This window comes from Mytilus californianus, unplaced genomic scaffold, assembly GCF_021869535.1.
Source record: "Mytilus californianus isolate M0D057914Y unplaced genomic scaffold, xbMytCali1.0.p SCAF_2, whole genome shotgun sequence".
Taxonomy (NCBI): Eukaryota; Metazoa; Mollusca; class Bivalvia; order Mytilida; family Mytilidae; genus Mytilus; species Mytilus californianus.
In genome coordinates, this window is record NW_026262668.1 from 132,287,008 (window position 1) to 132,304,708 (window position 17,701).

The 17,701-nt window shown below is 32.6% G+C and overlaps 1 protein-coding gene across 31 annotated transcripts in view; it reads right to left on the bottom strand.

Annotated features, from left to right (window-relative positions):
• Nucleotides 1-17,701, bottom strand: part of LOC127731065 (ATP-dependent translocase ABCB1-like) — an 85,468-nt gene that overhangs the window by 17,430 nt on the left and 50,337 nt on the right. For 28 of the 31 annotated variants that reach the window (XM_052239873.1, XM_052239888.1, XM_052239887.1 and 25 more), the window contains 9 exons: nucleotides 15,578-15,739; nucleotides 13,752-13,856; nucleotides 10,608-10,685; nucleotides 6,198-6,281; nucleotides 5,306-5,751; nucleotides 3,685-3,847; nucleotides 2,873-3,070; nucleotides 1,324-1,530; nucleotides 513-659 (listed from right to left, as the gene is read on the bottom strand). In XM_052239873.1, the coding sequence (XP_052095833.1) occupies nucleotides 513-659; nucleotides 1,324-1,530; nucleotides 2,873-3,070; nucleotides 3,685-3,847; nucleotides 5,306-5,751; nucleotides 6,198-6,281; nucleotides 10,608-10,685; nucleotides 13,752-13,856; nucleotides 15,578-15,739 (1,590 nt within the window). The remainder of the gene's footprint in view (nucleotides 1-512; nucleotides 660-1,323; nucleotides 1,531-2,872; nucleotides 3,071-3,684; nucleotides 3,848-5,305; nucleotides 5,752-6,197; nucleotides 6,282-10,607; nucleotides 10,686-13,751; nucleotides 13,857-15,577; nucleotides 15,740-17,701) is intronic. The other 3 variants (XM_052239875.1, XM_052239885.1, XM_052239874.1) reach the window with 2 other exon arrangements.

Genomic DNA, 17,701 nt, shown 5'->3' on the forward strand with positions numbered 1-17,701 from the left:
GGCCAGAGGCTCCTGACTTGGGACAGACGCAAAAATGCGGCGGGGTTAAACATGTTTTGTGAGATCCCAACCCTCCCCCTATACCTCTAGCCAATGTAGAATAAAGAAACACATAGCAATACGCACAGTAAAACTCAGTTTAAAAGAAGTCAGAGTCCGATGTCAGAATAGGTAACATTCTTTACAAGTTTAAGTTTAAATTATACTTTTTTCTTATTAAAATTTAAAAACATTCATAAGGCCTAAAAAAAAATAACACGTGTGTTTCCACTTACAAATTGACGGTAGGTAGGCAAATACACTTATTTTAAAATTTCTTTAACTGGTTTAAACAGGGGAAACAGTCTTACTTTAGGGTAGGCAATAAAAGAGCTGATAGGGTAAAGGTATTCAGTGCATAGAAACCATTATTAACCATATAGTCAACTAGAATTAATTACCAAGAAAAAATATTCCTATTTATCGAGAACTCCGCAGCATTTTCATATTTATGATTGCTGAATTTATTATACCTTTTCACTTTCTGTATCTAGAGCAGATGTAGCCTCATCTAAGAGTAAGATCTTGGGATTACGTAGCAAAGCCCTGGCAATAGCTACACGTTGTTTCTGTCCACCACTCAGTTGTGTCCCCTTGTCACCAACATTAGTATCATAACCCTGTTAAAATAAAAAAGTGACTTTCCTCTTCAATAATTGTTTCTATTTCTTTGTTAATTCCTTCATCTCAACCCTTCTTGTTTCAAGTCTAGTAAAGAAGATATGATTATATAGCTAACAGCCTTGATAATCTTCCTCTTCCCTTGCCAAAGTAAGGCTGATTTACTTTGTGTTGTTGAATTGCTTTTGTTTCATTTATATATATACCCTATTTTTTTCTTTTATTAATATTTACTGTATAACTCTGCTCATCCCCTCCCATTATGGAGATATCCAAAGGCTGGTTAAGAAATAAATTAGTTAGTATTCCTAGCAGTATTTAATATCTGACCTCAACCCCTCCCAACAAAAAGAGACAATTACTTGCATCTGGTAAAGAAGATATGAATTCATGGATGTTAGCATTCCTAGCAGCTTTTAGTATCTGATCCTACACCACTCCCAAGTCAAAGTGTCTATTACTTACATCTGGTAAAGAAGATATGAATTCATGGATGTTAGCATTCCTAGCAGCTTTTAGTATCTGATTCTACACCCCTCTCAAGTCAAAGTGTCTATTACTTACATCTGGTAAAGAAGATATGAATTCATGGATGTTAGCATTCCTAGCAGCTTTTAGTATCTGATTCTACACCCCTCTCAAGTCAAAGTGTCTATTACTTACATCTGGTAAAGATGATATGAATTCATGGATGTTAGCATTCCTAGCCGCTTTGATTATCTCGTCCATACTTGGTGTTCTACTGTTGTCTCCATAAGCAATATTGTCTCTGATACTACAGTCAAATAATATGGGTTCCTGTGACACTATTCCTATCTGGGATCGTAACCATGGTACATTCAGATCTTTCACGTTATACTGATCAAGCAACTGAAAATAAATAAAACAAAGTAATATGTCTTTATACATGCAATTTTCCTTGTCATTAGTCAAATCTTTATTTTATCCAACAAGAAGGTATCTAAATGTAAAAATGTGGGCCTAGCTTTCACATGTTTTGCTATGGGGAAGCCTAAAAAATCAGTAGGAACAAGTATAAAAACTGTGAGCTTCCTCACTAATGATACCTCTGCTTTAAAAATTCCATTTACAGGAAGTTGATGAGCAATGAATCTGAAAACAAATGACTCAGTACAGCATGTTCACATGAAGACAGATAACATATTTAAGGAAGTTCTTAGTAGTCGTTCCCTAGAAAATGAGACGACAATTTCATACATGGCCATTATGTGTTAGAATACACAAGTATTCAGTAAACAGGAAATTGCTGAGCGTTGAATCTGAAAACTCATCACACAGTTTAGCATGCTGACGTGAAGCCTGAAAACAAATTTCAGTAAGGTCTCATTTGTATTTCCTTAGAAAAACACTACGAAAATTTCATACATGGTAACTATGTGTAAGAATATATAAGTACTCAGTAAAGAGGAAGTTTTTGATCATGAATCTGATTTTTGCATTACACAGTATAGCATTATAACATGTATAGCATTATAACATGTACACAGTATAGCATTATAACATGTACACAGTATAGCATTATAACATGTACACAGTATAGCATTATAACATGAAGACTGACAATAAATTTCAGGAAACTCTTATTTGTAGTTTCCTTAAAAATGCAAAGATAATTTCATACATGGCAATTATGTGTAAGAAAATATATGTATTGGGTAAACAGGAAGTTGAGGATCGACGAATCTGAAACTGCATTACACAATAAAGCATTATCACATGAAGACAGATAACAATTTCATGAAGCTCTTATGTTAAGTTCCCTAGAAAATGAGACGAAAACTTCATACATGGTTAATATGTGTTGGACTATATAAGTTTTTGGTAAACAGGAAGTTGCCACTACATCATAAAATCTTATTCACCACATATCTTACCTCTACATCATGAAATCTTACTCACCACAGATCTTGCCTCTACACGATAAAGTCTTACTCACCACAGATCTTGCCATTACATCATAAAATTTTACTCACCACAGATCCTGCCTCCACATTAAAAAATCTTACTCTACACATTTCCTGCCTCTACATGATAAAATCTTACTCTACACATTTCCTGCCTCTACATGATAAAATCTTACTCACCACAGATCTTGCCTCCACATTATAAAATCTAACTCCGCACAGATCCTGCCTCTACATGATAAAATCTTACCACAGATCTTGCCTCTACACAATAAAATCTTACTCACCACAGATCCTGCCTCTACATCATAAAATCTTTCTATCAGGGCAACTGTTGTTGACTTTCCGCATCCACTGGTCCCCACTAATGCCAGGGTCTGTCCTGGATCTACCGTTAAAGACAATCCCTGTAGGACCTCAACATCTGGACGAGTAGGGTATCGGAACTTGCAGTCTCTAAATGTGACAGTACTGGTTACTGTTTCCTGAAATTTAACATTTTACATTAGTGAATGAAAATCAATTGAGCCGGTTAAGATAAAAAGAATTGCCTTTAAACTGATCTAATCACAAACTTTTACAAATTGTTGACAACGACGCAGCCGTTGGTAACAGCACATTATTTAGTCTAGCTTTCACTTCCTCGTAAATATGACAAAAAAACTAGGAAATAGGTGACTAACAGATCCAAAGAGCGCACATATTTTACAACTAATCACTATTGAGCTGCTGACAAAATATGCAGTCACTCTGTTCAGTAGTATATTAAATTCAAAGTATCTGCAAGCAGCAAGTAAGCATCTGACAGATCTAACAAGTGCTCACATGTTACAACTCATCACTGTCATCACATGTTACAACTCATTACTGTCAAGTAAGCATCTGACAGATCTAACAAGTGCTCACATGTTACAACTCATCACTGTCAAGCTGCTGCTGGGAAGTAATCCTGTGCAGTAGTCTGTGAAAAGTGTGACGAGAAGATTTGTTTGCTAAACAGACGGATTGCAGTATAGCCCCCACTCCTCAGGAGTTGAGGTATAATATTAAATTTTATATTATCTAATAATGTAAGTGTATTGTATGCCTATATACATACAGCATGTGGTTTCTCTCCATTTTCAGATTCAGCATCAATGGTAGGTGTTGTATCCAACAGTGGGAAAATAACTTCTGATGAGGCTTGGGCTTTAGCTGCATCTGGTGCAAATGCACTGGCCTGTCCTAAAGCCATAGCTCCAAAAACAATGGCAGAAAATACCCTAAAAAATAAATAAAGCTTAAACTCAATTGAATATCAAGTAATTATGAGTAAACACTAAATCAATCACACTGATTGTAGTACTCTAATAGTTAATAATTCCTTCTTGAAGTATGTCAAAGCTCAATCTTGATGGTAAAAAATAAACTTGAAGGCGTAAAATTCTTTTTCTGAGTAACAGCATAGATAAACCTAGTTGCAAAATATACCCTAAATTGTTCTTGACCATTTGCTATAGTTAAAACATATTTTATGGCTATGTATTCTAATCTATTTTTCAAACCAAGATAAATCTCAATGAATCTAGAAACAGCATAAATGATGCTTTCTATATTGGATTGTTTAATGTAAAGTGGAATTATAATTATCAAATGGAAATTTTGCCCACTTTTCAACTTTTAAAAATGTACGTCTGGAAATGAAGATGAGATTCCATAATATTATTGCATGCTAGAATATTTTGATAATTCATCATAAAGTTTGTTATTGCTATTTTCTAAAATTTCACTTTGATCTTTTGTTTGTGATAATTTTTTATATCTCATTACTCCAATGATATGGGTTTTTCTCAGTCGTGTAGAAAGAAAATGTATGACGTCATGGGCCTACATCATTGATGGTGCCAAGAAAACAGCAATAAACAGATTATCAATGGTTGGTCACCCTTCGCTGAGATTGTAGTTGATAAACACCCTCTCGTTATATCGACAAAAAGGTCAATGGAGCATGAAATTTAGGTCTTAGTGATCTGCTTTCACTTTGATGCTTACCTATAAATCCACAAGCTACAGCTATATATAACTTTAAATGATCCTATTACCAATTTTTCACAGACATACAAATTCAGTAAATTAAAGAATGAAACGTATTCTGTGACCTATTTTTGCCTGATGCTGAATTACTCCCAACAATAATATTTAAATAACTTTGCAAGTAAGATGATCCAATCTCTTACAGATAACGAGATATGGCTTCTGATATAAAACTTTTATCACAGACAATGAAGATATAAAACTTAATCACAGACAATGAAGCATTAAATGTAGGTCACAGTGACCTACATATGCTGATATACTCCCAAAATACATATCTATAAAATTTATGGATGATGTCTGGATGCTGATATATTCCCCAAAATGAAATGAACCTCCTATTAGTTATAGTTTGTAGTTAAACTCAACCAAAGGCAAAGAAGCAGAAAATGTAGGTAATAGTGAGCTACTTATACTTGAATGCAGACCTTTTTCTCATATAATATGTATATATAAGCAACTTTAGATTATCCTAGTGCTTATAGTGAAAGACATATGAACTTCAATGAAAAACTTAACCAATGTGGACATAAATCTTCAAATATACAAAAAATAGTTGAACCCTAAATATGGGTAGTTACTGAGATGTGGCTGTGGAAGCTGACACACACACTTAGATGCAGAGGGTACTTTAAAATTAAACTTACTTAAAAACATCAACAAAGTCCATTTCCCCTTCTTTGATCATGTATGCTCCAAAAAAGAAAGCTCCAGCATAGGCAAAGAAAATAACAGATTGTGAAAAGGAGAAAGCAAATCCTGCCACATGTGCCTTTTTAAGAGCAGCCTGATATGGTCCCCTCAGACTTTCAAGATATATATCATGTATCCTGTCTTCCCTCGTCAATGATGCGACTGTCCGTATATTTTCTACACCTTCCGTAGCAATTTTGCCTGCTTCCTCCAATGCTTCTTTATTTTGCCCAGCAACGCCATTTAATATTTTCATCTGTAATGCTCCACCCACAGCAATCGCAGGCAAAAATGCAATGATAACAAGAGTAAGTTGCCATCCATAAATAAAAGAAATAACCAGGGCTGTTCCCATATTGGCAACGTTTTGTACCAGGCTACCGAGTCTTGCACCAGCAGCCTGTAAAACAAGGGATACTATTGAATCATTCTACATTTGTTTTGTAAACACAGTTTAAGAAATAAACATTGAAATATAAATGATTCCTAATAAACACTGAAATATAAATGATTCCAAATAAACGGTGTGTTTAGTAATGATAGTAATTTGTCGGTTGTATCTCTGAGAGCAGTACAAACCTGAAGAATACCTACCACTTATATATTTGTGTAAGACAGGAAGTAAGTAATTGATGCCATCAAATATTGTTTTCCATTTGTTCAATAACTTTTCAATAAATACTTTTAAATTTTTTTTTTTACTTATGTAATAAACTTGCAAAAGAATTTGAAGACAATCTTCTTGAATAATCAAAATTTCATAAAATAATATTAATAATTATAATAAACAAAAATTAAAATATATCTCCTATATTTGTACAATAATAGTGAGCAATCCATACATACCCCTTGTACTTGAGAAGCATCAACTGCCAGTCTTGTAGTAAGAGCACCTGTAGCATTCTTATGATCATCATACCAGGATATATCCTGAAATATACAATTTAAGGCATAAAACATCAGTCAAGACTACTTCAAAACAACTACCCAATTTTGGATTATTTTACAAAATTCAAAGAATTTTCCTCAGTTTCTTCCCATATATCTCAATTTTAACAGTAAGATTAATGAAAATAGATTATTTGAATATGTATATTATAGCAAAGCAAGATATGACAGAAGAAATTATTGGACAGTAGAAATATAGATTTTCCTATCTAGCCAATTGAAAAGAACCTTTCAGATCTTATATTCAGAGAAAACATTAACAATTTGTTACTAAAATCTGGCTTTAGCTGGATTTCACAGAATTATCCTCCACAAAAAATATAGGGAATTATTCGCTGGAAAATTTGTACCAGACACAACTTATACCCATGTATTGTGCATTATGGGTAATAAACAAAATTTGACTGTAACTTTGCCCATGATTGTTAGTACATACAGAACAGAATCATTACTTACTGCTCTAAATGAATGTATGATCTGACCACAATCAACATCCATTTTATAAATTCATCAACCAAATGTACATTGGTAGTTACAAAAATGTGCAAACAAGACAAAATTTGTGATTAACTATAAAAGCAGTGTTTTATTAACTATGTCAACGAGAATCCTGCATGGCAAGGATGTGAAAAAATTTATAGAAATTGATATAATATATTGTAAAGGTGTAAATATTCATCCATTTCAGATGCATCATGCAGGAAATCTCTTATTTAAAAACAAACAATAATTAATTTGTACATGCAAGGATTGAAAGCTACAAAGATCGCCGTATGTAGATATGTAGATAAGCAAACCAGCCTTACCTCAATAATGTATCCATTTATAAGAGACAAGCCATAATTCGAGTAAGGTGTCATTTTCTCTCAGTGTTCCACATCAATTTAAAATTTCATATACGATCTTGATGATAAAATGTACTCGTACAATGCCGATTTCAATGATAACTTCTTGTTTATTATCATCATTATGATGAAAAACAAAATCTTCTCTTATTCACATCTAAATAAATGGGGAATCTGTCCCATGAATGTGTCCATGGGACACAGATGATGCACCCGCTTCAGTACTCGAAACTCATTTTTTGACCATGTTGGTCCAAATGTGAAAGTTTGGGCCACCAATTTTTTCAGAGACTCAAATTTTGGTAGCCCGAATAGAATTTTAATGGCCCAAACAAAATACAACAATCTTTTATTAATCTTTATATAGTGAAATTCAAAGACTTCTTTCCCATTCATGACATCATAAACATCCTTTTCGAAATCAGTTTTGATTTTTAACTTTTTTCACATTTTGTAAATATAAGCTTAAGTTAAGTGAAATCATTATCCTAAGTAGGAGGGCTATGATTCAAAAAATTTGTAAGGGTTCCGCGGAACCCAGTGTCTCGCCTACTTTTGCTGTTGTCTATGTTTTCAGTGTGAAAGGGGAATGCACATAATAGATACAGTTAATGAAATGGTTTATGAATCTAATAAATGTTTTAAAAACTTTAACTGTAGACTGTATGTAATGTTAACTGGAAGAAAAACTAAGTCCATTTATAAGTAATATACAGAAAAAACAAGAAATAAATTTTTACAAGTTTGGTACATTCCAGGATAGTTTAAGAAAGTTATTAAAATTTTTAAAAATTTAACCACAGAGTGAATGTAATGTTAACTGGCAGAAAAACTAAGTCCATTTATAAATATAATACGGAAAAACAGGAATTTTTTTTTTACAAAATTTACTTATGGATACTATCTTATGATCATAAACAAGCTTCTGTCCAAGTTTGGTAGAAATCCAGGATATTTTAAGAAAGTTATTAAAATTTTAAAAACTTTAACCACAGAGTGAACGTAATGTTAACTGGCAGAAAAACTAAGTCCATTTATAAATAAAATACCGAAAAACAGAAATTTGTTTTTTTTTCAAAATTTACTTCTGAATACTATCTTATGATCATAAACAAGCTCCTGTCCAAGTTTGGTACAAATCCAGGATAGTTTAAGAAAGTTACTAAAATTTTTAAAAATTTAACCACAGAGTGAATGTAATGTTAACTGGCAGAAAAACTAAGTCCATTTATAAATAAAATACCGAAAAAACAGATTTTTTTTTTTTTTTCAAAATTTACTTCTGGATACTATCTTATAATCATAAACAAGCTACTGTCCAAGTTTGGTAGAAAACAAGGATAGTTTAAGAAAGTTATTAAAATTTCAAAAACTTTAACCACAGAGTGAATATTTGAGGACGCCGCTGACGGAATGTAGGATCGCTATGTCTCGTTTTTGCGACAAAAGTCGCAGGCTCGACAAAAAGGGGAATTATACCTGTACAGAACAGAACAGAACAATGACCTTGACATGTGCAGGCACATTGATTAATTTCAGAATCCTTTGTACATGTTATGTTGAATTTTTCTAGCACTGAACATGGTTTTTAAATAAAGGCCAAACCTCTAAATCGAAATGATAAATGATTAATTCATAGCCTGAATCAGGGTTCACACAATTTTACAATCATAGGGAGAAGTGACTTCTCTATTTGAAACTGATAGGAAGAAGTGGCAAGACTTAAAAGAGAAGTCCTTGTTTGCTCATGGCCTATAATGTTTGGTTTTTACAAAAATAATAAGGACCATATGCATTTTATTTTTATTCAATTCTTTTTATATATTGCTAAAAAAATACATGTGAATACAATTATTATGAAATTAACAGTTCTCTCAGTTTATGTCTTAAATTGTCATTTACACATGTAGCTACACATGCATATTTTTTTCACTTGTAAGAAGCTACCAACTAAATATCTATCAATATTAAAGAAATTTGTTTTTAAATTAAAAAGAAAAAGAAATAATAACTCATCAATTAAAATTCAATGAAGAAAACTATTCTGTTTATGAAATTCATTGTTTCTCATTAAAAGGATGTCTAAATTTTAGCAGTTTTAATCAATAAATTGAAAGTGCATTCACATGGAAATATACATTTAATTAAAGGGAGTTCTAAACAAATGTCTTTTAAGCGTATGGAAAGAGTATTTTTCACTTTTGGGATCATTATTCTTATGTCAGCTGTTCATTTGTTTGTCTGTAGTTATCATCGTAAAAATACAGATATCGCTCATAGTTGATCCACCTCCGATCAGTGATTAGTATAAATATTTCAATGGCGGATAAAAAAAAACTTACAAAAACAAACAATGTTTGACAAGTGATTTGGAAAGGAATATAACATTTTTAATGCAATAAATGGATGGAACATCACCTAAGGCAATATTGATTGGGTAACAATTTTATTTGCCGAAAAAATGTTCTGATGTATGTTCTTAAAAAGACTTCAAGAAATCTGTGGACATTGTTGTAAGAGTAGGGTCTAGAGAGAGATACCAAATTCAGCATGCAACGTCATGAGCAGCAAGGCTTCTTATTGGTTTCTATTATTATCACGAAAGTGAAACGAATCTTATTGGTCACTATCATCAGGTGACACTGGTATCAGGTATTCTTCTTCAGCAGAACGTTATTATTTGAGGCCATAAGAAAGAAACAGTAGAAAGATATTTTTAGCAAAGGGAAATTACCGAAAAAACATGAACTGCAGAAACTCGCCCGATTTGAATTTATTTGGGCCAGTATCTGTTCCTATTTCATCAAATTTGGTGGTCCAAATCGTAAAATGGTCTCCTGTAGCGACTGGACGACCTTTAGTTTCGAGCACTGCGCTTGCATATAACGTTATACAGGGACATAACTCAGGAACAGTAAAAGTGACGCTACCCAAATTCGTACATGATCTGAGTTTTGATGTAATAAGCATTGTGTATAAGTTTCATAACATTTGCTTGAGGCAAATTTAAGTGAGAGAACGGAAACGAAAAATTCAGCAATTTTTCCATTAGTAAAGGGCATAACTATATAACAGTAAAAGTGACACCACCAAAATTAAAACTTGATCTGTGTTTTGTGGTAATTAGCATTGTGTACAAGTTTCATAAAATTTGGTTGAGGCAAACTAAAGTTAAAGAACGGAACCCAATTCGGGACGTACGGACATACGGACGTACTTACGTGCCTTTCTGAACTGGCATTGTATGAGACATGGCTTTGTTATATCAAGACCAATACCCATTAAAGAAATAAAGACATGCCTTTTAACTGAAGGGATCATTCAAAGAATGGAAGCATGCATTCATTTGTATATTCATTATATGATCAGTATGTGTAAGCATACTTTTATATGCCACAAATACCCAACCAGTTAGTGAAAGCATAAAATATATAAAAAAGAGCCAAATAACACATAATTCTACCTGTCTTATCATTGCCCTGAATGTATTCTTTCTGATTCTCATGGTTAAGTTTTCTCCAGATCTACCAAACATGGCACCCTGTAAAACATAGTCTTACATTTTTAATGATATCAAAACAAATACAAATTTCTATAAAAAAGTGTCTAAATTCTTTAAACCCTAATGGATGAAATGTTTGTTAATGGCATCTGACTTTTCTATAATTGTAAAAGATTTTTATTTTTCAGATTCTACACAGTATTATTATATGAATTATTTTTTTTTGTTATTAATAAAACAGAAAAGGAATTATAAATTACAAGTTTCATAATAAGCAATACTTTAAGATGGACAGAAGTTGAATATCTGAAATGGTTTGCTGATCAATTCAAAATCTGTATGTAGACAATTTTAACAATCTTAATATTACAGAATTTTTCTGAATAACTTGATTCATGTCAATTTCTTTTTTTTTTCTGAATGTTTGTTGATTTTTAAACTGGATTCTGGAAAAGCTGGTTATTTTGAATCAAATTTCTAAACAAGATACTGAATTTATCAAAATTAATAATGCTTCTATATGTCTGTTTTAGTTTTATAAATAAATGACATTACTGTGAAAACTGTGTATCTTCGTAAGGCCAAGGTTTTTTAATTTGTTGGTTAAGGTGAAAAAGTCAGGTCAGTCGGTCGAAAAAAAACAACAAGAGGCTCTCAAGAGCCTGAATCGCTCACCTGTATTTCAGAGGAGAAGATTTTTAAATGTTAGCAAACTTGATGAACAAATTGTGTAAAATTGTCTTTAAAGGGCAATAACTCCTTAAGGGGTCAATTTACAATTTTGTTCAGATTAACTTTTTTGTAGATCTTACTTTGCTGAACATTATTGCAGCTTACAGTTTATATCTATCTATAATAATATTCAAGATAATAACAAAAATCTGCAAAATTTTGTTAAAACTACCAATTTGGTGGCAGAAACCCAACAATGGGTTGTTCGATTCGTCTGAAAATTTCAGGGCTGATAGATCTTGACTAATTGAACAATTTTACCCCATGTCAGATTTGCTCTAAAAGCTTTAGTTTATGAGATATAAGCCAAAAACTGCATTTGACCCCTATGTTCTATTTTTAGCCATGGTGGCCATGTTTGTCGATGGATCAAAACTTTGGATACAATTTATAAACTAGATACCCTAAGGAACATTTAGTTAAAGTTTGAAGGTATTTGGCCCAGTAGTTTCAGAGGAGAAGATTTTTGAAATAGTTTACGACGACAGACAACGACAGACGACCACGATGGACGACGACGGACGCCAAGTGATGGCATAAGCTCACATGGGGCCCTTTGGGCCCCAGTGAGCTAAAAAGAAGAAATATCTTACAAGACAGAAATATGTATAGATTAAATACATATTTCAGCTTACTAACAATAGATTTGGTGTGCTTTTTTAAAATTTTTAGTTACAAACATTATTGCTCAGCGGTTTTAAACATACAATCCCATCATCAAATAATTAAGTTTGTAAAAAGGGGGGTATGACCACGGACAAACGAGAAATAAATGGTAATTTCCTGAATGAAAGAAATCCAGCTACTCGCTGCTTTTTACTTTAAGGAAACATAGTAAATAATCAGCTTCAAGCACAAAAAATGTGAAATAAAATTGCAAACACGTCGCACAAAAAAACCACTTTACCATCCATGTCTAACGATGAAGACCTGTCTGATTGAAAAAAACTAGGATATAAGTTTCATCATATGGCTGGCAATCCCACTCTTGATATCCAAATGGACGGATCTTATTTTTGAAATCTATGAAACAAGAAAATTCCAAAATGTTTGTGGATATCTGTTACTTTTAACTTTACATCTTTCACATTTGGAGGGGTTCAATTTATCTATGAGATGAAAAATATCACAAAATTATGAAAAAAAAGAAAAACTTAGTGTAATGGGCTTTTAACATAAAAATAAAATAATTTGCATAAACAACATTTCATGCTCAGTTTTGATTGTCTATTTTTAGGAACATAAACACTACCAATTATTTTTAGATTTTTATTCTTTTATAATCATTTCTGTTAAAGTTTTAACATGCTAAAATAAAGAATTAAATTTCAGTAAAAGTTGTTACCCAGATATTTTTATATTTCAGGGATTATGTATTTGTTAGATTAGGTGGGAATAAAAAAGCATGAAATGTATTTTTGTATTTTCTTTTTCTGAAAATCAGAAAAATAGGGTCGGTGGATCCGTAAACCAACAAATTAAAAAAACCTGGCCTAACAGAGAAATTCATATTATCTGCCAGTGTTCAATATATAATCTGTCAGGCGAATTTTGACATACAATTTAAAATAATGCTCGCTATGCCTTTAAAATAAAAATATATGTCACAATCCACTTTTACAAGGGGTATATCCTATGTTTACAACAGCCATTTAAAAGTCGGTAGCAGTACCATTCGTTTAAATAAAAATACTGCATTAAGGGGTTACAGAACACCTTAGGGAGTCAACTCTTTAAAAATCAGATGAAAGTTTTAATCATATACTATTAGTAAAGAGAAATCAAATCAAGCTTCTCAGTGATCAAAATTAGTGTTAAACTGCTATATATCCAATGAAATTATTCCTGTAAATTTTGTGGTTCAAATTTCTTGGAACTTTTTATATTTTTGTCAGCTGGTCATAGTAAATATTTTGTCAAAACTTTATGAAAATTAAACAAGCCAAATCTATTTTAGTCAAAGTGTTGGGTACCCCCTTAAGATGAACTGCATGCATTCTTTTCCTGCTAGGCATTCTCCTACTTGTAATTCAAAGCATTAGAAAACAGAAGTACGTGTCTTACAGATCCCAAAAGTCCTCCCATGTTACAATTCATCACCGAAACACTGCTAACTAAATATGAAGTCCTTCTGAATGGTGCTACTTGAGAAAAGAATGTAGAAAATATTTAAATCAATTCATGAGCATATTGAAAAATTCAGAGTCATTATGTTCAATAGTATCTTAGAAAAGAGTAAAAGAAGTATTTGTTGAACAAATGGACAATGGGACAGACAGATGGATGGACAAGGTGAATGCCCCCACTCCTAGAGGGTATAATTACCTGTAGATATAATTACCTGTAGATATAATTACCTGTAGATATAATTACCTGTAGAAAGAATCCTATAAAACCTGCTACACCAATACCAAGTAATATCAAACAATACATCAGAACTTCTTTTTCCTGTTTGTCTTGATCTTGTTCTGCAAAAACCTGAAAATAAATAATAAGATATGTTGACATTATCTTATCAATAGGTGAAACTACCCAAACTTTGTATGACATTGTGATCTCTGTCATCATTTAAAATAACTTTGTATGACATTGTGATCTCTGTCATCATTTAAAATAACTTTGTATGACATTGTGATCTCTGTCATCATTTAAAATAACTTTGTATGACATTGTGATCTCTGTCATCATTTAAAATAACTGATTTTTATTGGTAAATCATAACATACTTTGATTAACAGATCATTCTGCTTTGTAAGAAATAATGTACAGTGATACTGGTCATAGCATACAGCAAAAAAATAATGGCTTCTTTTAAACTTTAGCCAATATATCCTGGTATACTTCTCTACACTGGTAATGAAACATGCCAGGTTTGGTTTAAATCGGTTGGATACTTTCAGAAATTATTTTTTTTGGACAAACAGCAGGCAGACGCAAAGTTATTATTATTGGTCATACAGTCCATTTTGACAAAGTGCACACACAATGTTGAGCCACAAGTTCTTTAAGGTTACAATCAACCATTAAATGTTATGGGCACAGCCATTTTATGAAGATAACATGGTATTCAGAATTAAGAGTATGGCTAATCCTGATTGGTCGATGTGTGCAGACGGTATTTTTTATTACTAGACACTTCATGCACTCTGCATTTTACCTAAGGCAAAATAATATATTTCCCTTAGCCCTAACAGAACTGAGAAGTCATTTCTACACTGTGATGCGACACATGTTTTTGAGTGCAGAATTGATAGGCAAGGGAGATAAGTACAAATTGCAAAACAGTATTTATTTTTTTCGGTGAAATTGACTTTGAACTAGTTTTCAGTAACTGTTACAGTTTATTCTTATTTTGTGCTGTCACATTACTGTCCTCCCAGGTAATGGGGGAAGATTGATACCCTTTGAAAGATGTTTAACACAGCCACATTCTGTATGTGCCTTGACCAAGTCAGGAGCCTGTAATTCAGTGGTTGTTGTTGATTACAGTCTATTTTTTTTTGTTTATTGTTTTTTTCAAAAAATCAGGCAGTTGGTTTTTTCCCATTTGAATTTTTCCACATTTTGTAATGCCAGTGACTTTTCTAGGCTAGCTTATTATATGGAATGAAATTTGCTCATTGTTGAAGGCTGCTCAGTGACCTATAGTTGTTTACATCCACATCGATTGGTCTCTAGTGGATAGATGTCTAGATATATTTTTATTTGGATAATCTAATAATATTCTGATTGGTGGATATTATTAAATGATCTATAATTAGCAGGGGGAAATATGTGAACTAAAAAGAATGAGTGATGATGTCAATGATTAATATTAAAATCAATTATTACAGACAAACTCTTAATGAGATATCCTTTTCATCTTGGCAGCATGAGAACATTTGAGTTGTCTAATCAGAAAAGTGTATGACAGCTTTGGTTGTATGATAGTTACTTTCACTTGTCCTGGCCAATCAAATTACCATTAAGTCATGTAACCCTTCCCAAACAGATAACTTTGATTCAATCTCAACCAGTCTTAGCTCTTACTCTTAAATGCTCCAATGCTTTAAATGGCTAAGCAATAAATACAGATTTTAAAGTTTTTGGTTTAACAAAGCCTATGATGAACGAAATCTTTTGCACTAAAGACAACTAAGTATACAATGAAACATCATCATACCATAATTGATGACAAAAACTGTTATAACAATGCTTACTCCGATTAATTCTGCAAAGATGACAGCAAATGCTGGCTGAACTCCACCATTCAAACATGCAGCAATACATCCAACCAAAATATACGGCCATTCAGGAGAGTTATAACGAATAATTCGGCCAAATCCTACATCAGGTTTTTTTTCCTTTTCTTCCTTGTCGCCCTTTAAAAAAAATAAAACATAATATGCCAGAAGACTGAATTAAGATATATACTGTTGTCCTTACAAAGTTAAATCAACTACGGATGTTCTGTTGTCTGCCATTAATAGTATTAGTTGTTCAAAACTTAATTCTGATATTAATGTTACATTGTTTGTAATGACACAAGATCAGTACATGCACAACAAAAATCACAAAAAGCAAAGGAACAGTGCTTTTATTGCTGTTCTTCCATCTCAAAGTCACAGTAAGACCTTCAACATGGAGCAAAAAAACTCTTACCTCACTCCAATGTTCATTCTGATTGTATAATGCCACAATATCAGGGCAACAATTCCATTGTGTGTGCAAGAGCAGATGTCACATAATTGATTTTAAAATGTATGATTTAGCAGTGTTTTCTTTCAGTTGCAAAAGAAGATAGATAAAGTATTCTATTTGAAGATTTTATGGCATCAACATATTAACTTAATGATCAAGTTGTCAGTAAACTCAATTTCAGATCATCAAATCACCAATTGATGCCTACAAATCTTTAAATACAATACTGTAATCTCCAAATTCTTCTACCACACTGTCAATTACAAAACTATCCACTAACACAATTTATCAACTACTAGAATAGAGAATGGAAATGAGGAATGTCAAAGAGACAACAACCCGACCAAAGAGCAGAAGACAGCCTAAGGCCACCAATGCATCTCCAAAGCAGGGAGAAAAATCCTACAACTAGAGGTGGGCTTCAACTGGCCCCTAAACAATAATGTATATTAGTACAGCAAACTATTTAGACAAGAGTCTTTCAGAGTGACAGCAAACCTGATTTTCCTGCATGAAAATGATATTTGCAAATCTGGACCCCAAAACAGGATCAAGTAAAAAAATAAATGAATTTTTGTAGGGTTCAGAAATGGAAAGGCCAAAATCAATCTAAGTATCACTTTTCCCTACTTAAAGGTCTACAACTCAACAACGAATAAAGCTAAAATCATGAAAATCGAACTTGACCTCCATTTAGTCACAGGAAACAACATATCTAAATTTGAAAAGATTTCGTCAAAGCGTTTTTAAGTTATTGCACGGACAACGCTCCAAGTATCACTTTTCGCTACTGAAAGGTCTACAACTCCACCTTGATAAAAGCTAAAATCGTGAAAATTGAACTTGACCATTATTTAGACACAGGAAACAACATATCTAAATTTGAAAAGATTTTGTCAAAGTGTTTTCAAGTTATTGCACGGACAACAGAATCAGTCAAATATCAAAAATTTTATAAATCCTTTTCACTGACCAAAATAGTCATTAAAAGTTCATAACGCTAATCCACGAGACAATAAGCCAAACATTTGCAGTGGTTTAGTTAGTTCACATAAAAGCAGCAAAATTGGGTTTTTGATAAAAAAAATTTTTGAATGTACACTACTTTATGTCTGTGTTTTCCCCATACTGCCTTTTTGAATGATGTATATCCAACATCAACAAATCTGGCCTAGGACTTCCAGGAGTTTGGTCGGCAACCTTGTGTCCTCACTTCTTATTTAAAAGGACCAGTGACCTTTAAAAATCTTTAAAACCTTTTTATTTAAATGTTTTATTTGCTTAAAAAGTGACCTTGTGACATAAAGAGAGAACGCAACTGGAGCCCATAACATACTGACAAAACTGATAAAAGTCAGTATGTCATTCATTTTATAATATTGTCTGAAATCCCACTTCTTGTATTTTTTATTTTCATTTACGAGGACATTTTCTTGGTTATCATGTGAAATAATATACAAAGATCAACAAAGGTCCACTTTACCAATGAAAATTACCAAAGATCCTCTTCACCAAAACATTTACTATTACCACTGTCCCAGGTTAGGGGAGTGTTACCCCGCCACATTCTTTATGCGCCTGTCCCAAGTCAGGAGCCTGTAGTTCAGTGGTTGTCGTTGGTTCATGTCTGTGGTATTTTATTT